Here is a 25,797-nt window from a genome sequence, read left to right as displayed (position 1 = left end):
ACTCATTATCTGACTTTTGACGACATTCCACTGGAGCATCTGAATTCACCGGAACATCTGCAGAGAACGCGCGACTGGATTCTAGAGACTTCAAAGTGCGATAACCCCGGTGTGATAGACGACGATGACGACTATGTTGGTCATCCTCTGCCTTACCATCTAAACGATGGTCACATTCTTCCTTTTGAAAAATAATGACCTGCATGGACATCGGGTGCGCATCGCGATGGATGAAGTGCAGGTGAGAGGATGCAGGTTTTTGCGCTTCGCGGTCACTTGTCTCCAAATCGGACAGATCGAGTTTTGGTCTTGGGACCGAGAAACTTGTATTCACTGGAAAGAGATATGGGAATGTATGACCAATGATCTGTGTGATGATCTCTTCCGAAATGGGGGGGAAAGCGATTTAGATTGGAAAATTCCTGTTATCATTTACGGAGTGTCGCTCTCAGTTCCTATCCCCTGTACCAATCTGTGCATGCCTCTTCGGGACATCTGTTCCCCCCTTCACAGCTCTTGAAGTTGACAAACTGCCATTTGCCTACTTTGGAATCTGTGCTGCTGACATTATGTCAATATCAAACGCCTCACAGGCACTAGTAATAAAAGGGAAAGTACTTAATCAAAACTGAGGAGGAAAAAAAAACAGATTCACTTGTCTCATTTTCACAGCAGTCGTCGGTTTTATTACGCGCGCGCACACACCCATGTATAGAAAAGAGAATATGAATACTGAAGTAATGTAGTCAGATATTGCACACGTTTCCCAGTTTCTAAAATGAACACCTGCAAGCTGCCACCTGCACACTGTTGATACAAAGTTTGTATGTCTTGGAATGTAATTGATTGATGGCATGAAAAAAAAACACCTGGGAGTGCACACTGAGTAAAAGAAATGCAGGTGTAGGCCCTATTTGTTTTAAGGAAATACAAGATATTATCTGATGATTATGCATTTCAATTCAGTTCAATGGGCTGAATGATCTGTAAAGGCACACAAGAAGGCAGCCATTCCATCAGTTTCAAAGTATTGACCATGCAAACTGCAGATTCACAATATTAAGGCTACTCTATATTTGTTGAGCAAATCTGTTGGAAAATGTTTTGTTTATACTTATGGTCATACTCATATTTGGAGAGTCACATAACAGGCTCATGTTGTCAGCTGTGGAGGCAGAGTTGTCATGCCAACCCAGAATGAGGCAATGGAAGGTGATGACACTGCAGACTCAGTGTCCCCATGCCCCGGCCCAGCCTCCCCTTTATCTGATTCCGGAACGCTGCACTCTCTCTGTGCTCACATCAGAACAGTGAGGCTGAGCGAGACTAGAGAGGCCAAATGACATCACTCATATCACAACAAGTAGTCCCGGCCACAGAAGAGTACCAATGATGAGGTGATATGGGCCTAATTAAAGTTTGAGGAGAGCATTAGGATTGTCTACAAAACTTTCCATGCAGGGGGGAATTGTGTCACTGTGATGTAAAGTGGAGAAGTCACAACGACATGTCCAAAAGGATTATAACCTCACCTGTTAATCCCTCAATAATTTGACATGTCTAACCAGCTTCACCACTAAGAAAAAGGTTGTGTAAAGAGTCAGGAATTCCAGAACTAATGCAGCATCCTTTAAGGCAAACAGTACTTAAGTCTCCAAACATGAAGTGGGATGTTTAAGCTGTTATACAAGTCATACAAGACCATGGTGTTCACTCTCTCTACCTAAGTAAAATAATTCTTCAGGGCTGAGCTGAAGCTTTATGCAAATCTTGACCCCCCCCCACACACACACACGGTTTGTTCTTCAGAGATACTGTGAGAAACAAACCACTTTCTATTGCAAAGAGCTTTTTGTGTGTGGAAAATCAATTATACCATTGAGAATTGACAATGACAAATTGACCAATGACCATTTTTTTTAAACATGAATTACTTTAAAACACAGCAAAAACCTATATAGTGTAAACCTTACAATCGCCATGATCAAAGTTTCTTTGATGAGTAAGAAAATGTCTTTTGCATTTGGAGGTGTGAGCCTCTACATCAGAACAGCATACTGTAAGTGTGTAAACCAACTGGCTTTTCAGCGTCCATGAATCATTAGGAGGGGCCTCAAAAAGTTCTTCAAACGATGACCTTTAGGTAATACTGATGCTGTTAAGTTTGCTCTTCCACTGACAGTCTCTGTCGTACATCCTCCTCCAGATCTTGCAGCTTCTTATAAAGGGCTTCTGACATGTCTTCATCTATGTCCATCTAGGGAAACACAAAATTTAGATGACTGATGGGCATGGTAACAAGACATGTAAACAACGAGTAGCTACTGTATTATCAGGTAAGACAACATGCTGTATGCATCTTTTATTTATTATTTGTAGGGCTTTTGTGCCTTTATTATTCGATAGGAGAGTGAAGAACAGAGAGGAAATGGTTGGGAGAGAGAGAGAGATGGGGAAGAATCGGGAAATGACCCAGGCTGGGAATCGAACCTGGGTCGCCCGCCTAGCAATCCATTGCCCAGCCACTAGAGCCACGGCTGGGCCCTGCATGCATGCTTTTAAACAACATTTTATCTCACACTGCGCTTCTGAAGTTCTGACTATACTTTTTTGACAGTTCATATCTGTAGAATGTCAAGAGAGTCGCTAAATGCAATGATTCGTGTGGTAAGTAACACATACATTATAATTATGTGTGTACAAGATCAACATGCCAGAAACACTAGTGAGTTGACAGGCTTGCGAAGAAACAAATGATGTGACAGAGATAGCCGTTCAGTGTAATTTTTTTTTGTATTATGAAATCAGGACTAACGGCTGACTGTGGGACAAGGATCAGTGTGTGGCGTGGAGATGTTATTACTGGTGATGTTACACTGTAAAACTTTGGTTTGTCATGTCTGCTTTTACTTGTTTTCTAGAGGTAAAAGAAGTGTCATATTTGACCCGACTCCACGGATGTGTGTGTGTGTGGATAACAGTTGGCTGTTTACATCCCATCCTGAGTGTAATGAGGAGATGAAGTATTGAACGTGTGGAGGGAGGAGGGATTGCATTCAAGCTCTGACCTTGTGTGGCCGAGTATAGTTGTTCCCCAGCCCGGAGGTCAAACTGTGGTATTTGACCAGAGGATCCAGGCACTCAGGTTTCTGCATGAACAGCCAGAACTGGCAGAGGAAAGAAAAGAAAGACAGAAAGGGGATGAAAAAAAAACAAAACAACAACTGATGAAAAGACAGCTGAGTCACTGTCAGTTGAGAGGTGCTGCACTGTGAAATGACAGTCTTTTGTTTTGCTGAATCAATACATGATGTGGTATTTAGTATTGCTCTGGTGCCAATGGAATAGTCTAACAAAGTCTATTCCGCCTGCATGGAAACTGCTGTGGAAACTGTTGTAGAGATTATCTGCAATGGAATAAAGCCTGATAAATTCACATAGTCAACAGCAGTGACGGGTACATGACAACTGAAAAGAGGAGAGCCGTGAACATACCAATGCCTCTGCTCCGTTATAAGGTGTCAAGGTGAAAGTGTTTGTGAAGACTCTGATCTGTTAAAGAAAATAACACAACATTAAGGACAGACAGTTCCCAATAATAGTGCTTTTTACACAAAAGGCTTGTGGTAATGTCAGAAATTAATTTCTTCATGTCTTCCTCATAGTGCCTACGATAAAAACAAGGCAGAGGCAGGCAGAGACATTCAGAAGAAAATTCGGTTGAAAACTGGTGCATTCAGTCACAGCTTGATTGTTTTGTCAATTCAAATTGAATCGAATAATTATATAATACAATATCTTCTGGGACACAAGATCTGTGTCTCATCATTTTCACTTACCAGCCACATGATGGGCATAATTAGAGTCCAGAAGAAGGACGGCAAGATTCCGTATGTCAGATTGGTCATCACCAGTCCTGGGCAAATCACAGAGGAGTACAATCCCTGAAGGGCAGTGGAAGACACAGAGGAAGACATGGTGAGAAAAATACACTTCAATCTAAAACTTTTTGACCAACATTACTAAGGTAGAATACTTGTTTTGTACAAGCTTTGAACCTTGATTTAAATCCAGATTATCTATAGGACAAATGGATTCAACAGCATTATCTCTACACTTTGCAAACAACAGTTTGAGAATTCTGCATGCAAGAGAATTTCTTGATTTTTTTTGTTGAGATTGTAATAACCCTTAGCCTGACGGGCTAGACCATTTGAATTACATAAAAGTAATTCAAATGGTCTGGCCCCTAAGGTTAAATAACCCTGCCATGTAGACCTTGTATATTCAAAGTATAGTCTTTCACTAGTTTCTACCTACTCAGGGTGTCTACAGGTTTGACCAAGTCAAAATTAAGACATTTCAAGACTTTTCAATACCATTTTCCAAATAAAATAAAGACCAACTTGCGGCGTTTACAGGTTTTAGCAAGTCAAAATTAAGACATTTCAAGACTTTTCAATACCATTTTCCAAATGAAATTAGGACCAACTTGCAAGATGATACACAGGTTCAAATGAAGCACAAAAACCAATTGGTTATTTACATTAATGTAGCCATTTGAAAACACAAAACTATACACAATGAAACTTTCCACTAAATAAAATTCAATAATGCGTTCTAAATTACACTGCATGGCTACAACTCCCGATTTCCGTCGCGAAGTTCATCACATGGCTGACATAATTATTCCTCCCTAAATTAAGCTCCACAAATTTAAGACATTTGGGTTGAAAATTTAAGACAAAATAAGACTTTTCAAGGCCTTATTTGGCGAAAATGAAATTTAAGACTTTTTAAGGACCCGCGGCCACCCTGCTACTGTATTTGACAATTCTACATGCCCATACAGAGCACCAAGGTTCAGAAAACAGTTGGATGAAATGTGTGGCGGCATAACTTATTCACTTTATATAATTTCCACCTGGACAACAGATATATGAGGAACCCCAATGCTATGAGGGACACCAGGGACATGAGGGACACCACCAAAGGCTATGTATGAGCAGAGGCAATTCTAGGACAAGTTGGGGCCCCAAGCGAAACTTCAAAAGAAATACCATTTGCAACAAATCGCCACTACTGTAGTTTATCGTCTTAGCTGTTATTCACCATCTTGGGCTTGGGGGGCCTAGGCATGCCTCTCTAGCCTGGTGACTAGATGCACCTCTGTGTATGAGTTGAACACACCTGCTGGTTGTGTTTGCGGTTGAGGGCAACGCTGAGCAGGTCCGAGGCATACTTAGAGGAGCTGTAGGGCTCGGTACCCCTCAGGTGCTGCAGGTCTTCAAGACAGAAGGCTGAGCGGTGGGCGTTGCTGGAAGATGTCCAGATCACCTGCGAGCTTTGGTCCGGCTGACACAGAAGAGGCTCCAGCTCCCTGACCTTTTGGACGATTAGGTGACACCAAACAAAAAAGAAGGTTAGTGTTGAGCCCGAAGCAGCCAGACAGGAGTGATATGTCTCTTAACATCTCAGGTTCCATCCTGCGTCTCAACGTCTGGTAAACATTACATGGTATTTAAGTTATCGCGTTAGCGCCAAGTAGGTCTTGTTGGAAAAACAGCTATGTTTCAAAGGAACTATGTGCATTATTTAATGTTTCCATTTACATAACCTCCTGAGGTGCATAGATCCCGAGACCATCTACTAGCCATTCATTTTAATTTTAATACAATTGAAGGGTTTATTTGCAAAACGGTGTATGAACAACTTTGGACTTTTGCATTTTATTATTGAAAATGACTGTTCAGAGTTCCTATGTGTGACTTCTTGCCATTCAGATATTTTGAGAACATACTTTTTCAAACTATATCAAATGCATTTTGCCATGCAATGCAATGACAATGCCCATAAAAAAATGTCAATTTCCCAACATTCTACAAAATGTAAATACACCATTTTGCAAATAAACCCTTTAATTATTTAAATTGATTCATTCATTGTATTCTTTTACTGATTAAATGTTTGAAGATTGACATTTTGTTCATGTCACATTAATCAAAGTGTGGCATTGCAAGCTCCTTCAGACAGTGTACTGCAATTTGCTGCTTAATGGCTAGGTACAAACTGTAGTTGGCTTGGTCATAGGGTCTTAAGTTCACAGGTTCTAGGCCATAGTTCACGTGACAAACATCCATCTAACCCCACTCTGCTTCAGGGGGACTGTTGTAGTGCATATATACTGTAAGTCACTCTGGCTTACCGAAAATGAAGAGCTAAGTGCAACCTACTAAAGTGTAATGAAACCCTTGGATTGCATTTATAATCACGAGTGGTTCTTTTATGTATACGACTCTTACGGCAAGCGAAAAAGAACTGAGACGGGAGCTGTCACCCTGTCAGGACTGTGATGTTGACAACTGTCTTTCGCTTGGCTAGCGCAGCGTGACCACGGAGAGGCTGGGGGACGAAGAGTACAGACAACATCACAGAGAGAAACACAAGCCCTCAGTGCCCGCCTTGTGCTGCAGCCGAGGCAGAAAGCGATACCTCCCTCCCTGCCTGCCTCCATCTCTCTCCTCTCCTGAGGGAAGCAACTCTGTCTGCACCACTCCTGAAAGTTTAATGGAGACATGCTGACTGGCTCTCTAAAAAAACACAACACCATTCAGTTGAGCTGGGCCACCTGGTCCGGTCTTTACCTCATCTACGTCATATACTATGTCAGTGGTTCTCAACCTTTTTTGAACAAACGGCCCCTGGACCTCATCCTAAGCCTCCCAATGCCCCCTTGACCTCAACATAACCGTACCAACGCCCCCCCTTAGTATTAAACAAATCAATTGGACTCCCAATGCTCCCAATGACAACTAAGCCCCGCACCCTCTCTACTGTATCCTTCTAAACACCCCCCTAGGGCTCCCCAGCCCCCTAGGGGAATGTACCGCCCCCATTGAGAAACACTATGTCATCCCAGGAGACTTTGTGTAAACTACAGAGGAAGGGGAGAGAGAGCACCCTCACCACCACCAGGTACACACCAGGTTATCTGAGACCACTTAGGAATGTAAAGAAGGAGTAAATGGTGTGGGTGAATTGGTAATATAAGACAACAAGGACAACCTTCTGACACGAGTTCCCTGACCTCCCCCTCCCCGCAACAGACTGAGAATGCAATGACCAAATAACTGCACTGTTGTTTGCATGTTCCAACACATGGGTTTGTTAATCCAAGATGCTAGTGGGACAGCGAATTGTACATACTGCAAAGCAATACTGTATATTTTTGGAGATTGAAAGAGGCACAGGTTTTGTGTTGTGAATTTCAGTGGAGGAATACAAGTGTCATCTGTGCTAGAAGGAGGAAAGAGATATAACCTCTAGAGTGTCAACTTCCTCAGGAGTGTCACATGCTTTATTACAGGACTAGGTTACATTTTCCAAAATAAACATCTACGGCAACCTGTATGGATTTAGTCACAACCACATCCTGATACAAAATACTGTATATTGCAGTGTCATTCTGAAGCCAGACATCTTACCAGAAGGTAATGTCCAAATAGATTAGTGGCAAAAACCTCCTGGAGTCCATCTGAGGTAGTTTTGTCTTGTTGAGTGAGAATGCCCTCGCCCGTGGCAAACATATTAATAACATTGCTGCAGCAACAAAAACAACAACAAAACAAAAACATCCAGTAATACCAACATGAAAACCCTGCTCTGTATCTGCACTATGTCTATAGAATTCATTTATATTGAATTATACTTATAAATAACCATTTATATTAACTATTAAAGGGACACTGTGCAGGAAATGGTCAAAAAAGGTACTGCAACTATGCTGCTCATTGAAAATGTGTTGTCTAAGGCCAAATTTTATCTTTTCATGAAAGTTTACTAAGCAATAAATGAATGTTTTATAGTATGGCCCAAGTACAGTAATTTTTGCAGCTAAAAATGGCTATTTTTGGAAATTCAAAATGGCGGACCATGGAGAAGATCCCCCTTTTCATGTATAAAAAGTGCAATTTTTCCAGTCATAATGAATACTTAGAATTTGATGGTGGTGCTAAGTATTCATGAAAAAGTGTTAATGAATGTTAGTGAAAATGGGCAGCATGAATTCTGGAAATAAACAACTAAAAATCTCACACAGTGTCCCTTTAACTATGCAATACACAAAAACAGAAGACCTGACCTATCTGCGTTCCCCAATGTTGACAAAGCTCTCACCTTGAGAAGAGACCCCTGAAAAAGGCTTTGATGTCCAGCTGAGGGTTGGGCATGATGCCTGCATTGAGGTAGACATAGTCCAGCCTGTTATACCTGTAAAAGCATGATGGAGACTTCAACATGATATCACACAATTGAAGGCACAATGATAGAGACCCATATTGGGATGTGATTTTTTGTGTGGCTTTTGGCTTTATTTCAGTTTGACAGGAAGTGAGTGTGGAGAGAGATGGGGTAGGGTTAGGAATTGACCCTGGCGAGATTCAAACCTGGGTGCCCCTGGGTATGAAAGTCCATAAGTGGGGGGCTTAGTGTGCCCCGGAAACCCATGGATTTTTTAAATAGGTCTTTCAGTCTACACTTGAAGTACAATTCTTTACACAGGTGTGCACACTCCTCAGGTATTGTTCATGTGTCATTTGTCAAAGTGGATTAATTCAAACAAAATAATGTTTGGATTTTGAATTCAGGCATGTGCTCTAACTACCTTCTTTCTTCCCTGGAGAAAGTTTCGAGCACTCAGGTGAGCACTAGTGATTAGGCCTACGTACATGATGACAATCATGATGGCATTCATAATGGTAAGAACAGGTTTAACTCCTCCTGGGATGTGATTTGTGTGTATTGCGATCAGTATGCGAGGAGGATGCCACTGATGCACTGTACCATGACACACTAAACATCTCCATCTCCCCGCCTTAGGCTAGATTACTGAACACACAGTTAGGAGAAGTGTGAAGTATATATATATATTCAAGTTTACATATATTCAAGTTTATATTCAATTCAACATGTTGGCTTCTTTCCCATCAGCTCAGGACAATTACAACCCTTTTAATTGTAATGAGATGAAAGAGTGGCTTTGGATGTTCTTCATGCTTCATTACCTTAACTTCACCTCCTGGGCTGCGTGCAGCACCGAGCGGAGGTTGCCCACGTCCAGTTTGAGCAGGGCCACGTCGGAGCCCGGGTGGGAGGTCAGCAGAGCCTGGCGGGCGGCCTCGGCCCTCTGCATGTTGCGGCAGGCCAGACACAGCTGGAGCTGGCCGTCCTGGGTCAGGAGGCGCTCGCACAGCGCCAGCCCAATACCACTGCAGGCGATGGGGATGGGGGATGGTGGGACAGGGACAAGGGACAAGTGACACCAGGACAAAGTGCTGGTCAGGTCATATTACATATTGCTGGACTACATCTGGCACAGTTAGCAGAAGCAGCAGCAGCTGAAGCATGATGTCAGGGCCTGGAAGCTGATCACACTCCCTACTTCAGAGCTGGGGTGGCTGTTGTTTTTAACTATTGATGATAGGTCTACTTGCTTGGGGAGAGTTTGTTTGAAGTGCAACCACAAAGGTAGTCTATATTGCAATAAGGTACAGAAACATAGAACACTTAGAGCACTCAGTGTAGCCTACCTACATTCCCTAATCTAGGTCTTGACATATGACCTAGTAGTCTGTTAATTATGCAACCTATCCTATGCATCATTACCATACAAAAATGCTGAACTGTTCAGTATATCATTCTCCTAAAACGTTGTGGTTTGATTGGATCAAATAATATAATACGTAGGACACATTTGTGCAATTATGCCATTAGCCGTATGTAGGCTAATAACGAAAACTTTTCAACCACAATTCAAAACGTCTTTCATTCATGTAGTCTGAAGCAAGTTATGCACCTTCTCAGTTCCATTGCCAATATATAAAAAAAGAAAACACGTTATCGCTTTGTTTACCTGTTTGCACCGGTCACCAAAACAACTCTCCCCATCTTTATGATATCGACATGTATCAATTATGTAGTAAACAATGATACATTGAATTCCAATCGTTCCAATCGGCAAGAAAGTGTCCTTTTCAGTACTCGGGTGGCCATATCCGTATCTGGCTCCGCCTTCATGGTATGATTGGATGTCACTCGTACTCTGACCAATAGCATGAGGCTCTTGACTGCTCTCCTCCAATAGAAAACCTGATACCAGTAACGCACGATGTACTGTAAACTCAGAGCAGGCACAGACTCAAAGTAAATTGATCACTTTTTTATTTTTCAGAGAGACAAATAATTTTACAAATCAGTCCAACTAATGCATGTCATACAAACTACAGGATGATATCAAATATTGGAATACAAAGTATGGAACTGCATTTATTGGACAGTAACACAGAGATAACCACTATACAATATTTACTGTACATAATTAAGTCCATATCAATACATTTAATTAATGAAGCTAATATAAAAAGTATGAAAATGCTGGTTTACATTATAATGACAAGTCTGGAGATTCATACAAATAGAATAAAATGGAACCTCATTCCCGGAATAAATCTATTGTATGTACAGCCATGATTTTAAAGTGAAGAAGACGAAGAAGAAGACGAAGTGGAAAGAAGACAAAGATACAAACTGTGATAAACCTGAAGCAAGCCGTTGTAGTAGGCCCTATATACATAGGCTACCTACTGCATGACCTAGGGCTTCAGAGCAGTGTTGAAACTCTGTGGTTCAAAGGTTTATGTTCAAACTGCAGAGTCAATAGGGTGTTATTACATTGTGTGAATACATTTAGGCAGCATAACATCTGTAGATTATAACAAAAAACACACTGCGAGCTCTTCAGATCATTTCACCATTCCAAGAACATTATTAGAGTCATTGTCCATCCATTTCCAAGCATTCATTTGACATTTTTCACCACAAAGCTTTCATATCTCACTCATCGTAGTGATGAACCTACTGCAATTCCTTATTCATTTCAGTGTAGTTGAAATCCAGTTTTAGTAACAAATAGCTATCCATAAAAAGTTATCTTGTACACTGACTGAATAGGAAAACGATTCAAAATTCTGCACACATCACAACTTACGGTTATCCACCAGAGATTCGGGTTTACATCTCCAAACATACAAATAAAAAAACAGCTGTTTCTAACATCCATTTATCAAAGACATGTAATTATTATAACCAGTGAAATTTGTTGGTTTGTTCAATTGTATAAACAATTGTTCCACATTTGGCTTGTCTAATATAGGCATCGTTAATTCTATCACAATTACAGTGTATGTAAATTGTAGTAAGACATAGTCTCACAAATTATGTTAAATTACTGCGAATAAATGCTGATGCTTGGGTTTAAATTGGCTTCAAATGGGATGTTAACAGAAATGAATCCATCCTCTGTGGATCCATCCATCTATCCTGTGAGATGGATGTCAAAATGGGAATCAAATGGGATGTAAATACTACTACTGTATAATCTGTATACCGGTAACTAGTTAATCTAATGGCGTCAATCTGCAATGACAACAGCCAACAACATTTTAGACATGACTCTGGACATATGAGAATATGTGGGATGTTTTGTGAAAAGATACTGCAAGACAAAAATCAAAGCTATAGATGCAATGGACATAAATAATACATTGTCATATAACACTATAGGTAGTTATAATGGCATTTATGAATGAATTGTAGAAGATTTACAAAATGTCTGCAACCATGAGAGTAGAACTGATTTGCATGCATAGTATGTGGGTGGGTTCCATTTATAACCTTCCACAACAAAGTTTGTATAAATAATAGAAAAAAGTAACTCTGTACTGTAGTACCATTTGCTGCACAAAGACAAGGGTTACACTTTGCTTGACATGTCGCTGCATAACACAGTCATAGCAGCTGTTATACACTTTGAATGTGTTATGCCGGAACATGTCAAGTAAAGTGTTACCAAGACAAGTTATATAGGTTAAAGACAGGATATATAGGTTAAAAACCAGCAAAACACACACATTCTTACATTTGGCAAAACACAACTCTACAGATTTCTACATTACCCACCAAACTGCATGTACTATTTACATTCAAGCTGTCTTCAAAATGAAAAACATTTTGAAAAACACAAGATCATTCTATGCATATAATTTTTGTTGCATTCTTTATACATCCTTTTGGATCATCATCTTTAAAGTGTATATCGCAGGTTAACCACTACTTTGGATCAATGTGTACATACTGTATTCAATAAATGATCCACATATATAAGTCCCTCCAAAAACGATGTTAAACAACGATTTTTGTTGTTTGTTGTGGCAAATGTGGGTTTAACGTAACCTGGCGACTACGTCAGGCGAGGCCATGGGTGAACGTTCTAATTTTATTTGCCTGGAATTTTACAGGCGAGGTGACGATCACTAATGATATAACGGCCGTGGCCTGCAGGCCTATAATAGAAATCGCAACTACCGGTAATCGTGCAGCTTTTCTCATGCAGGGCACTGTAACAACTTCCAAATGATTTAGTAACTTTTGGCCAACTAGTTTTAGTAGAAATGCTATTCATGCAGGGTTGCAAATTCTGCTTGGGGCTATAGACTAGGCTATGCGACATGGGCTTCTTTTTTTGACTAGTCCCTTCATATTTTTGGGCTTGCTTTTAATCATTTTAATTAACTGCCAATATCGTGTCAGCTAAATGCAATAGGCTACCTAAATTACAAACAGCACAAACGGGTCTCTTGAAATGATCTGCGTAGCCTAAAATGTGGTGCTATTCGCCCGACTGGGTAGTGACTGTCCATGGTGCTGAAATCGCGTCAAACTTTTCCTAGGTGCAAAACAGTAGGCTAAAGTATACCAACCGAGTCATGCAACTTCAATGAAGGTCACCCACATGCGTGTCACAAATCAATAGCATAGGTAACCCAAGCGGCGGGCTACTGAATGGCCTCGCCTGACGTCACACAATAGATTAGAATTCTTTGAACATGTTACTGAAAATACACACTTTTCCTCATTATATTTCATTTTCTGATGCCCTGTTGCATGAAAAAAATGATGGATAATTATTGAAGTGGTAGAACTATCAAAGGAAGTCCATTATTTTGAATAAAAATTAACCTGAGATATACACTTTAATGATGTCAAATGTGTAGGTATAAAAGTATGGATTTTATTTGACAAAAAAGTGCCTAAATGCTACATTTCTTTGGTTTGTCAATGTATGTATGTCTACTGCCACCAGCAGGTGCATAGTTGGAGTTGATTTCTCGAAGGATCAAGAAGTATTCCCAGTTTCCGGTAAACTATGGGAGTCTTTTGTATGCATATGTGTGTGTGTGTGTGTGTGTGTGTGTGTGTGTGTGTGTGTGTGTGTGTGTGTGTGTGTGTGTGTGTGTGTGTGTGTGTGTGTGTGTGTGTGTGTGTGTGTGTGTGTGTGTGTGTGTGGACTAACTTTATTAATCCCGAGGGGGGAATTAAGTGTGTGTGTGTGAGTGTGTGTGTGTGTGTGCGTGTGTGTGTTTGAGAGAGAGAGAGAGAGAGAGAAAGAGAGAGAGAGAGAGAGAGAGAGAGAGAGAGAGAGAGAGAGAGAGAGAGAGAGAGAGAGAGAGAGAGAGATGTTAGTGTGTGTGTGTGTGTGTGTGTGTGTGTGTGTGTGTGTGTGTGTGTGTGTGTGTGTGTGTGTGTGTGTGTGTGTGTGTGTGTGTGTATGTGTGTGTGTGTGTGTTTCTCTTTGTTCATTTGTATGGTTTGGCTTTTGGAGTCCTGCGGGCACACATAGTGTCTCTGGATGTGCCTTGTGGGGGGCATTCTTTTGGGATTCCATTCCAGAACTACTCCTGGCATTCCAGAAGGATGCCATGTATTTCCTGAAAAGAAGGGCGCTCCTTGGTGTTCCTGCGCCAGCAGCTCAACATGAGCTTGTAGAGTTGGTCTGGACACAATGCTGGTTGCGGTAAGTAGATCTGCAACATAATAAGCAAAAATAAGCCTTAAGAATCATTCAGCTTCTACTGGTCCCAACAAGTCTGAACCCTTCCCAGTCTTTATTGTTAATGAAGTGATGCCAGATGTTTACTCACTCACACATTTTGTTACAAACATGGAGGCATTTTTGTATCATCATGCTATGACTATCATTTACAAGATGTCCCAAAAAACATACTGTACTGTGCATGCATAATAAGCATATACCTGTATACTGAGTACAAACCACAAGGACAGTTATGAGAAATTCCAAACTGGATGGGTGCAGTGATCGTGTACAAAATCCAAGTTCTATTTTTTTTATTCAATCTTTATTCAAACTCTAAATTCCATTGTGAAACAGAACTGAACACCACAATCCATGTATGCGATGTTCTGAATGCATGTGTGACTGAGTGTAGTGCATGTCAGAACTAGGCTGTTGTGTGTAGAACTACCTGGCGCTTTTGGTCTCTGAAGAACTCTCCGGTGTTCTCGATCACCTGCTCGTCAGAGAGCTGCGAGTACGGCTGCTCCTTGCAGAAGGTTAGCGTCTCCCAAAGTGTCACCCCGAAGGCCCACACGTCACTGGCTGTGGTGAACTTACCCTGCAAGGACACACAGACACAAGCGCACGTGATGATGACCAAGGATGACTTCATATACGTGCCATGTCAGACAACTGCAATTAAAAAATGATTTAGAAGAACTCAAGTTCATTTTTTTTATTCTGGAAGATGATCTCTTTTAAAGTGATGCACGGTATGGCTGCATATTTTAATTGGATATATTCTGGAATATATAATGTGTGATGTAGATGTAGATGACTGAGAGTTCTGCCTCCTGCGTTTTCCAAATGTAGACCTGCCCACGACCAGATACACAGACACCTGATGAAAACCTTGTGTTAACTCGAAACATGCTGGTTTTAACCAAATACAGTAAACCACAGCAAAGGAGCTTTTGCAGTGCAGATATTTCTTTTCTCTGCATGACTGCATGTTTGACTGAATACTTTCATTGTTTAAAATTTGAGCAAGAGCCCATCATAGCAGTGGTTTGTCAGGGAAAATACATGTTTTCATGACATAGGCTCTCTTATTAGAGTAAGCAGAAATGCCATGATCATGGGATGCTGAATTGCCATGTTGGCATGTCAATGGCCCGCCATCCAGACAACCCTGTAGCAATTGACAATGCGATGCTAAAATACTCCACATTCTTCTTTAAGCTACCTCTGTGGTGTTCTGTTGGACTGAAGTCAAGCAGAAGTAATAGTTTTCTTTCTTTTCTTTATTAGGAACTCTTTATGGATTTGGCAGCAGTGTTCTCTGCATCATTACTGTAGTGGAACATCTCTCTCCTGCCAAGCTTCTGGAGACCATCAACAACCATCTGATTGCATTTTGTTCTGCCATTTTCTACGTTCTGGTACAAGAAAAAGACATCTCCTTGTGGACCCATCACTGTAGCCTGGTCCTGACCATCCCATAATACTACCATTTCACAATCCTTTGGCGGAAGTACGTAGGATGGCTCGCGAGGCTACCATCACTGTGCTTCTGGGCCAAATATATTTTCCAAATATATTTTCCTTCAGTCGGCCACCAGGGGGTGCCACTGAGGTATCGTTCTGTACACTGCTCCCTGGGTGCCACCCCAGGACCTGGACCTGGCATGTGCTCTGTGTTTCTAACTACTGCCAACAATCCTTCTGAAGGGATGTGACTCAACAAATGTGCATTTCACTGAAATCCTCAGCCTCATCTGGCAACCCTGAGGACTGTAGTGTGTGTCTCACCAGCAGGATGCTCTCCCAGGACATCCAGCGTATGGGCAGCACGGCGCGGCCCTGGATGCGGTAGTAGTCCCCGCTGTACAGGTTGCGGCTCATGCCAAAGTCGGCGATCTTGATGGTGTAGTTCTTGCCCACCAGGCAGTTGCGCGTGGCCAAGTCGCGGTGGACGAAGTTGAGAGAGGAGAGATACTTCATCCCTGACGCGATCTGAGTGGCCATGTACAGCAGGTTACTGTAACTGGGGAGAAAGGAAGACGTCTGTCTTTACAACCTAACCACGAGTGGGTTAAAACATGTGATAATGTGGAGAATTCATGACAACGAATCGTAACCACACTTGCATCTTGTTGAAATGATACACACTCTGTGACATGTTTTTTTTAGACATTTGCTGTACTGTACGTGTTTCAAGACATTTCCATAAGCAACTTGGGTTCTGTGGTAAAATCAAGAACCATACTGTATTACAAATTCACCTGGTTTTAACAGTGCATTTCATCTGTATTGCATAGGTCAGAAGGTCAATGCTTGGCCTCCTGTAAACTGACAATACATTAGTTGCAGAGAGCCTCACCTGACAGTGGGGGCGTTGCTGAGCAGTGCAATCTGGCCCTCGGGCTCGTGGCGAGAGAGGAACTGGTTGAGGTCCCCGTTCTCCATGTACTCTGTGATCATGCAGAGCGGGTCGCTGCAGATGCACACGGCCAACAGCCGGATGATGTTGGGGTCCTTCAACCGGGACATGATCTTTATCTCTTTAAGGAAGTCGTTCCTGTGCAGAGGAGTTGGGAAGTTGGGAAAAAAGTTGTGGTCCAATTAACCCATTTTAGCTCAAGCCCTATTTGGGAAAAGGTACCCTCTGTCTATTAAAACCCAAATATCTCAGAATCCAAAGCACATAAAAACATGAAATGAGTTGCATTTAAAAGCTAGGACCCTCATGATGCATTAAGATGTGTTAATTCAGCTCTGACCTACCCACATTTTTGTATAAAACAGTTTTCAAATTTCAAGAACCTGAATGCAGCATATATGGACAAAATGGGTTAAATAGTAATCAATAATTATGCCTCCACCTGAAGGTGCCGGAACATACCGTTCTCTCGCCATCCTTCTTTACTTCAGCCTGTGTGTCTGTTTGTCAGTCACCGATTTCTCTTTGAGTCCTTTGCACACTTGGATGGATTTTGAACAAATTTTGTGCATTACTCTAAACAAGGTACATGAAGTGAATCACTTTTGAAGGCTAACACTTTCAAGATATCAGACTTTCAAGGGGACATCAGAATAAATGCTACTGACGTCGAGTTCCACCCGTTGTCATTCCATATTCTGTTGTGTGTGGTTTGCAAGTCAACCAATAGAGGAGCACATGCAGTATTTACTACATTTAGTCTGCGTTCTTGGAGAACCCTCCCTCACCTGGCATTCTTGTTGGCATCTGCTCTCAGCATCTTGACAGCCACCAGTATAGGCTGCTTTTCACTGATGTCGAATGAGAAGTCTTGGTCCATAAACTCCTGCATGCCCTCTGCTTCACACAAATGAACCTTCAACGACAAAGACACAAACAGTGTTTTACTCCACCACTCCTTTGGCAATGAACCACATAAACATGAGGCTATATAGAAAGCTAAAATTCAGTTTTACTTTTTTGGCTATAAAAAAACATTAACTTTTAGAGAGTAGTGTAGGTTGCGGTCGCTTAAATAAAATATCTGTAAACAAGCTAGCTGAGGAAAGTCAGAAAGAAATCTGAATACAATTATCAATATCATCCATATCTATCTGAATGAGAGAACATTGCCATGCTCAATTAAGTTTTATTCTGTGTGTTTTTTAAAATAAAACCCCACATTGGGGTCTGAGATGCTGTATCATGTGGTAAACCTGTCCACAGACCTCTCCAAACTGGCCCTCTCCCAGCTTCTCTTTGAAGGTCAGCAGTTTGCGAGGGAACTCCTCCACGGCCACATCTTTTCCTGACAACAGGTCCATCGTCAAGGCAGGCACAGCATAGGTGTTGCCCCCGGTAACGCCCTGCAAGTTAACGACGTCAGCCTCGGCGTAGTGAGGCACTCCGTCCTGGTTGGAGAGGTTGGCAGTAGCAGATTTTGCTGCAGTGCTGGTGGAGGCTGAGGAAATTTTGAGAAGCATTATGAAGTGCAAACTAAGTTCTTAAAACATGTATTTTTAGGGCTTTTTTTGCATTTATTTGACAGGACAGTTGGAGATGGTGACAAGAAGAGAGTGGGAGGGAGAGGTGGGGGAGGATAGGCAAATGACCCGGGTCAGACTCAAACCTGGACCGCCGCCATAGTAACCCATTGCCCTACCGTTAAGCCACAGCAGGGCCAAGTGCAAACCAAGTTTTACTTAAGTCTGCAGACTGTAGTATATGTTCCCTTCACTGTTTCTCATGTACTATTGGGGACTTGTGTGCAAAGCTTGCATATGTGCAAAACAGCTACACATGTAACTTGTAAACACGCATGTAATGCTTGGATGTTCTAAGTGAAATCACGCACCGATAGAATGTGCGTGAAAAGCTGTTTATGCATGCTGTACATACAGCTGTTTGTTCTGACCAAATATTTCAGAGCGGCACAGATGGCCTCAAGATGGCTCTTCTTATGAGTTTATGAACGTAATCCATGAAACTAAGTTTTCTAAATATTTTTGGTGGGTGTGGCACTGTCTTGTCATCTAAATTTCAGATCCCAAGGCAAATGGAAAAGCTTATAACGTTTTCAGGAACGTATATTTCATTTTTCGTGAATTTCTGAATTCCTATTCTATAATTCATTTTAGACGCTCTGAGTGTGGCTTTTAATGTTTGCCGCTGAAAGTTTTGTTGCACATATAACTACTACATTGCTAAATTCAAACGCGGTAAACCTAATAGATGACTAGATTACAATTAAAATGTAGTAAACCCAGATTACTCAGATTACTACCTACCATCATCAATTCCCCACTCACCGGCCTCCTCTGTGGATTGGGAGAACTCGGGCAGCTTGCGGATGAGACGCGAGGGCTCCTGGTAGTCAGGCCCCAGGGGAAAGATGCGCTCGTAGGTGGAGTTGGACTCCTGTTCGCTGGGCGCTGACGAGGGGTTGTTATTGTTGCTGTAGGTGAACGTCTCGCTCTGTATTGACAGACTAGCAGTTAGTTCATCGTCCAGCATCCTCCGAGAGGCCTGGAATTATATAAGCAGACAGTTGCCACATGAAGAGCTCACTGGTGGAAGAAACTACCACTAGTCAATCACTTGCTCAAAAAAATCACAAACCACAACATAAAAAGTTTTATGGTATTATTAAGCCTCAAGAAATCAGGCAAGTCAACGTGATCTTGGCTGGCATTTGCAAACACCACACTGACATTTGATTAGTTATATATGCATGAGGTTTTAACAGGTTAGCAATGATTTGATGATCTAAACCAGACTTCAATGATATAACTCCCCCATTAGTCAACCATTCTGTGATTATGCATTAATCGATTGATTGCGTTATTGAGTTTTGATTGGCATGATGTGGTAGCTCAAAAAAGCGTGAGGTGCGCGCACATCCCAAAAAGCATTTGCCTTAGGTGCAGGATATCAAAGAACATTCAAGAAAAAGGAAGAAAATATCCGCACACCACAAAATGAGAGTCAACGAAGACCTTGCAGGTCGAAAAGGTGCGCCAGTTTTTCATTAAATCAGGACAAGGGAGCTTTTGTGTGGCGTGCGGATATTTTTTCCTTTTTAATTTTTTAAAAATACATTTTGAAGCGCTTTTTTGCCTCTATTTCTGACAGGACAGCGGAGGAGAGACAGGAAATGAGTGGGGAGAGAGAGACGGGAAGGATCTGCAAATGACCCCAGCCAGAATGAAACCCGGGTGGCCAGCGTAGTAACCCAGTGTTGGTTCTCACCTTCTCCAGCATCTTCTGCCAGACTTGTCTCCACAGGATGATGACGATGATGGCCACCAGGATGAAGATGATGGCCACCAGGCAACCAATCAGAATCCGCGTGTTGCTGTCATCTACTTTATGAGTGGGGTCGTCCCCTGTGGAGGGGATTGGAGAAGGTGTCTCAGTGACAGACCGTTGCAGTTTTTAGGATCACCATGCTATACGTGACTCAACCTTTGTTGAGGCCCTGGGCCTCATCTTGAGCCTCACAACACCCCCTGATCTCATCATAAGCCTGCCAATGCCCCCCTTGGTATATAAACATTAAATAGACTAATGTCCCCCAATGACAACTAAGCACCGCCCCATCTCAACTGTATCTTTCTCATGGGAGGCTGTAGAGCCCCACATTTAGAAACACTACTACTGTACACTGTTTTTGTAATGCACACCACCTGCTGAAGTTATAACAATGTCCTTGTAATATAATCATCCTCTTTGATTCCTGACCTGGTTGGGTACTGGTGGGTGGGTCCGGTTTAGGAGGAGCCAGAGTTGTGTTGTACATCGCAGTGTCTGAAAAAGAAAAATAACAATTTGAGATGTCATCTACTGTTCTTCCGCCCCTAACTTCGTGAAGTGTCAGGGACATCGATTATTGGAGTTTTTATTCAGTATCTTGCAAAAACACAATTCACAAGTCATTCTTTCATTTGCCATTGGAATATTGAATCGGGTAAAGCCCCCCAAAAAACACTCGGCACTGTGGAGTTCGTGGAGACTTCATTGTTTCTCCACGACACCACAGCAAGAAACCAGAGGCCGGAGTGGGAAGGCCCAAGGAACTACAATGACTTAAGACACTTGGTATTTCTCAAAGTGTAGTGTCCTAGCCTTGCTAAGGAGTATCCAATCACTAGTTCTAAGACATGTGATGATGTCATAGTGACAGAGGTCAAAGGTCAGCGGGTAAAGATCCCTTAATGGAGGAAGAAGAGCACACACAGACACACATGCACATGAACATGCACACACACAAACACAAACACAGATGCAGACGCATGCGCACACACACACACACACACACACACACACACACACACACACACACACACACACACACACACACACACACACACACACACACACACACACACACACACACACACACACACACACACTCACACACACACACACACACACACACACACACACACACACACACACACACACACACACACACACACACACACCTGACTGGAAGGTGATCTCGCTGAACATCATCCAGACGTCAGAGAAGTAGTAATGGCATTTGATGGCGCTGGCCATGTGGTTGAGGAGGGACACGGTGACGAAGCGCGCGCTGGGGTTGACGTCGTCCATGACGGGGCTGAAGGACACGGGACTGGACTCCCAGTCGGACTCGGAGCGGAAGTAGCACACCACCTTCTGGAAGGTCTTCACGTGCCACCTGAACATGTTGTTGCAGTGCACCTACAGATGGCACACGGAGGAGGAGGTGGAGGTCATGGAGAAACATTCAACCACTTTGGTGACAGACAGTGGAGACGCACTTTTATAAACCACTTAGAGATTGTAGTGTAATATACATTTATGAGCACTTTCCACCTTATAACTTATAGTGTAGTATACATTTAGGGGTCAATGACGTTTTAGTAGCAGCACATATCAGGGTGGTGCAAAAACAGTTAATGTCACTATTGTAAGGATTAAATTATGCTTTTGTGCTTTTGTTGGATTATCTAAGGAGCATATACATTGCAGTACATTAATTACCAATTACTAATTAATGAATGGGCATTAGCTGTGGTTGTGGCCCACAACCATCATTGACCCTTGTGTCTTCAGCTTCAGCAGGTCCAGGGTCTATTTTCTCAGTAGTTTATTTCCAGAATTAATGCTACTCCTTTCACAAATATTATATTTTTCGTGAATATTTACTAACGCCATCAATTTCAAAGATTTCAATGTGGCTAACTAAACCGATATTCAGGAAAAAGATGAAATTTGTGCTTGGGCACAGATAGAAATACATCGTGGACCTTTAATACTAGTATTTATTCAGCTACTTATCGTTATAACCACATGTCTATAGCACGAGAAATGCTCTTACATAAAAATAAACAGAAGCCTGGTGGCCGCCCCTGCTAGACCTACTAGTGGTAACACTACAAGGAGACTCAGACGATATGATTCAGTGCTTGTCAAGTCGCGGTCACGGCTGTGTATGACCTCACGCTCACCTAATTATCCCCTTCCAGTGAGTGAGCGTAAACACAAACACATGGGCTTCAAGAGTGGGGATGTGAGGAAGAGGAAACACTAACAAACACAGTGCAAGCTTCGAGAGGCAGGGCCGGTTCTACACAATTTGGTGCCCTAGGCGAGCACAACAACCTTTACTTTTTGTGCTTTTAGAGATTGACATTTGTAAACATAGCATCATACATCTGATCTAGTACAGCTGATCTAGTAACTACATACTACTGTATATGAAGAGCTCTTTTCCAAAACGCTATATCCACCATTTTTGACTTTTTGCATTTTAATATTGTAATTGACTGTTAAGAAGTCCTATAATCTATGTGTGAATTCTTGCCCTACAAATGTTTTCAGAACATACTTTTTAAACCTCTATAAAATGCATTTTGCAATGCAATTCAATGGAATGCCCAATACAAAAATGTCAATTTCCCAACATTCTATAAAATGGATATATCTAGTTTTGGAAAAGAGCTCTTCATATGTGCCCATGAATAATCAGTGTCAATGTAAAGTTCAATGTTCTATTTCTCTTGACCTTCTAATTCAGTGGGATATCCAGACGCCCCCAAAACATTTGGTGCCCTAGGTGACCGCCTTGGCTGCCTATGCCTATCGCCGGCCCTGAAGCGAGGCCTCGCGTCGTCTCATCTCAAGGAGGTTGGTTTACCTTCATGGTGGTGAAGTTGCGTGCGCGGTCGAACTCAAACATGATCTCCACGTAGCCGTTGGGGAAGCTCTCGTTGGTCCAGCCCACGTAGTCGTAGCCGGGCCGCGCGTTGTAGACGTGGCTGTGGGTGAAGTCATCCAGGCCGCTCTGGCCGTCTGTCAGCTGGCCCAGGCCCTCCGTCATACTGACATACAGAGCAGAGACGTGGGGAGGGATGGGGGGAGGAAAAGGGAAATAAAAGAGGGGATGTTTTTTTTTTTTTTAAAGGGTGATGTAGTGTAATATAGCATAGATTAATGTATCATACACGTAGCTGACCCAGGCCATAGTAAATTAGTCTATAGTATAGTACATTTTATTATGTTCCTACCACCATCCCCATCCCTCACCCATGGCTAACCTGGAAAAACTTAGTAAAAAAAAATAAAGGACAATATTGACTAATATACAATAGATTAATATACCACAATGGTTGCAAATACAGTACATGGAGAATGCTATTTTTGTACACACACAAGTATATTCCCCTTCACATTCTTGTAAACACCACAGGGTGGCAGCATTCTGTTAAACTTATGCTGTGGGAAGAGAATAGACTTTTTTCCCTGTTCTGCAGAGAGCGTAGGCCATTTCCTGCATATTTCAAGAAACAGACTGAGAAGATCATCCATTCTCCATATGAGAAATGCACATGCGCACACACACGTGAACACACACACTCACTCTCTCTCACATACACAAACATGCACTCATTCACTCAGTCACTTACACGTCATGCACACATGCACAAAAACATACCTTCACATAACACGCACACCTACACAAAACACACACACCTACATAAAACACACAAAACAAACACACATACACGCACACACGCACACACACACACACACACACACACACACACACACACACACACACACACACACACCCACACACACACACACACACACACACACACACACACACACACACACACACACACACACACACACACACACACACACACACACACACACACACACACACGGCGTGTCATGGAGGACATTCTCTCAGGAAGCCATGAGTCACATATTCGTGTGAGTGTTCTAAAACCACACCGACCACAGGGGCCAGTCCCAATGGCCCTAACCTAACAGCATCATGGCGTTCTAGCAACAAGAAAGCACTGCTGAATCCTCCCCCCAACTCCCAAAACTATGAACAACAAGTTTAGAAGACTCTCTGTCAGGTCAGCCAAAAGACACACAAAACCTCATTAGCAGATGATTAGGAAGAAGAAAAATGGACTTGCTCGAACTTAAGTTGAGGAAATATCTGAATTTTATGAAGGGCGCGTGTTTTTTTCATGTTTATTATTGTTATGCCCTGTTTTTATGACTTCTTGCTTTACCGTCAAGCTCATTACGGTAAGTCAGCTGGCCGGACTTTAGAAATGGATTCTGTTTCCTCTTCAGGAAGAGAGAGAACGTGTGCCAGTGCACTCCACTCCACTCACCTGTAGCCTACAGCCCCGTCGTAAACCGAGTCGTTGAGGTAAACCTGTGCGTCGTTAAAAGTCATTTGCTGGCCAGCGGGGGCATTATACGACACCAGGCCATCTGTGAAAGGGAAAGGAGAGCCGACCTCAGTTTACTTTCACTTCACAAATCACAAATCACAAATCCATCCTTTTTTTTTACCTCACTCAGTGGCCTCGGTTACATGGACATCTAATTCCAAATTAATTCAGAATAAAACTTGATTCCGCTTTGAAAACATCACATGAGCACCTCCCAATTCTGAATTAAATGAAAGTCAATGTAAACTCGACAGCACAATTTAATTCTGAATTATTAAATCGGAATGAAAAACATCATGTAAACATGGCCAGTATCTTTTACTATCTTGACCTGTTCATATATCGGCACTTTTGCTGCTGTTCTTATATAAACAATCAGTGATATGGACAGGATATTCAGGCCTCAATATCTACAAGATAGGACACTTCGTGTTTTATCTGTGGTTGTCATAGATACTGTTTACAACAAGAGAAGATGTTACACTATCACTGGTGCGCTGGTCAAGGTGTTCACTTTAGATAGTGATTAGAATAAAGATGATTTTATTTGTTTGAATTTCCACAGCTATTATATTGTCATGTCGCTGATAAGTTTATAAATCTTAATAAAGTCACACCCTGCAGTTACAGCCTGCAATACACACCCTGCAATAACAGTGTAAAAGGTAAAAGATAACATATTGGCCTACTACTAAACACATCTATAACCACGTAAAATTGTGTATTACGCTATAAACTACATATATAACTTAAATATATATCTATCAACAGATTATGATCCCATGAGGTCATGGAGGAGGTCTGTTTATTTTTAAATGAAGTTATTCTTTTTCCTGCACACTTCAGCTGGCAGGTGCGTCGATGATGGCCCATAGGTCACTCAGCAGACAATTTGAAAAAAACTTCCGCACACTGACCATTTCACTGAAAAACAGCTATAGTGTGCGGGAGTTTTTTCAAATTATTTTTAAATAAAGGAAAGGAAAGTGTTGCCTCTGTAAACTCGGGCGCGCTCTAAACGCAGCAGCTCTAATCTCTTTGGCTCTTACCCAACCACTCGCAGCCGTAGAGCTCCACCCTCATGCAGACGTTCATGGAGTGGTCTATGACGGGCATGAAGCGCACGAAGCGAGCGATGATGGGAGGCTCCAGGTCCCTCAGCACCGTGTCATAGGCGTTCCTGTTGCCCTCGATCACCTGTCACAACACACAAACATGGCAAACAGAAGGGTCAATGACGTTTTAGTAGTAGCACTCGATCACCTGTCACAACACACAAACAAGGCAAACAGAAGGGTCAATGACGTTTTAGCAGTAGCACACGTCAGGGTGGTGGAACCACAGCTTATTTTTGTAGAAGAAGATGTGGTGTAGTCTACGTAGAACGCGGGTATACGGAGTTTACCCACTTCTAAATTTCAGGGATTTCAGTATACCCACTTCAAATTGATTGATCCATTGTTTTGAATGGCACAACTATGTACAGTATACCCACTTCAAAAAAATCTCAAATATACAGTATACCCACTTCAGAAAAGCAGACTACACCACTGGCCCTACCGCACACTCTTGTCCATCGTGCTGCAATTTATTTACAAAAAAAAACTTTTTGGCCCGTGTGGCCTTTCTCAACAACAGCTTATGTCACTATTGTATGG

At 42.1% G+C, this 25,797-nt stretch overlaps 2 protein-coding genes across 4 annotated transcripts in view; both read right to left on the bottom strand.

The window, feature by feature from the left end:
- Positions 1–1,782: 1,782 nt before the first annotated feature.
- Positions 1,783–10,040, bottom strand: hsd17b7 (hydroxysteroid (17-beta) dehydrogenase 7). The gene is made up of 9 exons (XM_063201231.1): positions 9,911–10,040; positions 9,063–9,266; positions 8,176–8,268; positions 7,485–7,599; positions 5,191–5,385; positions 3,840–3,944; positions 3,496–3,552; positions 3,069–3,167; positions 1,783–2,257 (listed from the first exon to the last, which is right to left on the bottom strand). Exons 1-9 carry the CDS (start codon positions 9,943–9,945, stop codon positions 2,159–2,161), a joined length of 1,002 nt encoding a protein of 333 aa, XP_063057301.1. The 5' UTR covers positions 9,946–10,040; the 3' UTR covers positions 1,783–2,158.
- A 3,553-nt stretch (positions 10,041–13,593) lies between these two features.
- ddr2a (discoidin domain receptor tyrosine kinase 2a) overlaps positions 13,594–25,797 on the bottom strand; it is a 51,495-nt gene continuing 39,291 nt past the window's right edge. Inside the window, exons 5-17 of one of the 3 annotated variants that reach the window (XM_063201225.1) lie at positions 25,189–25,336; positions 24,077–24,179; positions 22,576–22,759; positions 20,876–21,116; positions 20,133–20,198; positions 19,641–19,777; positions 18,701–18,917; positions 17,621–17,853; positions 17,141–17,268; positions 16,293–16,490; positions 15,722–15,956; positions 14,379–14,528; positions 13,594–13,919 (exon numbers count right to left, since the gene is read on the bottom strand). In XM_063201225.1, the coding sequence (XP_063057295.1) occupies positions 13,788–13,919; positions 14,379–14,528; positions 15,722–15,956; positions 16,293–16,490; positions 17,141–17,268; positions 17,621–17,853; positions 18,701–18,917; positions 19,641–19,777; positions 20,133–20,198; positions 20,876–21,116; positions 22,576–22,759; positions 24,077–24,179; positions 25,189–25,336 (2,172 nt within the window). In that variant the 3' untranslated portion in view covers positions 13,594–13,787. Of the gene's footprint in view, positions 13,920–14,378; positions 14,529–15,721; positions 15,957–16,292; positions 16,491–17,140; positions 17,269–17,620; positions 17,854–18,679; positions 18,918–19,640; positions 19,778–20,132; positions 20,199–20,875; positions 21,117–22,575; positions 22,760–24,076; positions 24,180–25,188; positions 25,337–25,797 lie in introns of all 3 variants that reach the window. The other 2 variants (XM_063201226.1, XM_063201224.1) reach the window with 2 other exon arrangements.

This window comes from Engraulis encrasicolus, chromosome 6 (genome assembly GCF_034702125.1).
Source record: "Engraulis encrasicolus isolate BLACKSEA-1 chromosome 6, IST_EnEncr_1.0, whole genome shotgun sequence".
Lineage (NCBI taxonomy): Eukaryota > Metazoa > Chordata > Actinopteri > Clupeiformes > Engraulidae > Engraulis > Engraulis encrasicolus.
This window is presented reverse-complemented; position numbering and strand designations above follow the sequence as displayed.

Coding starts and splice junctions, on each gene's coding strand:
- hsd17b7 (XM_063201231.1), bottom strand. CDS start 9,945: ATGGGGAGAGTTGTTTTGGTGACCGGTGCAAACAG. Junction 8,269..9,062: donor GCCCAGGAGGTGAAGTTAAG/GTAATGAAGCAT, acceptor ATGCTTTTACAG/GTATAACAGGCTGGACTATG. Junction 3,945..5,190: donor ACCGCAAACACAACCAGCAG/GTGTGTTCAACT, acceptor ACTGCCCTTCAG/GGATTGTACTCCTCTGTGAT.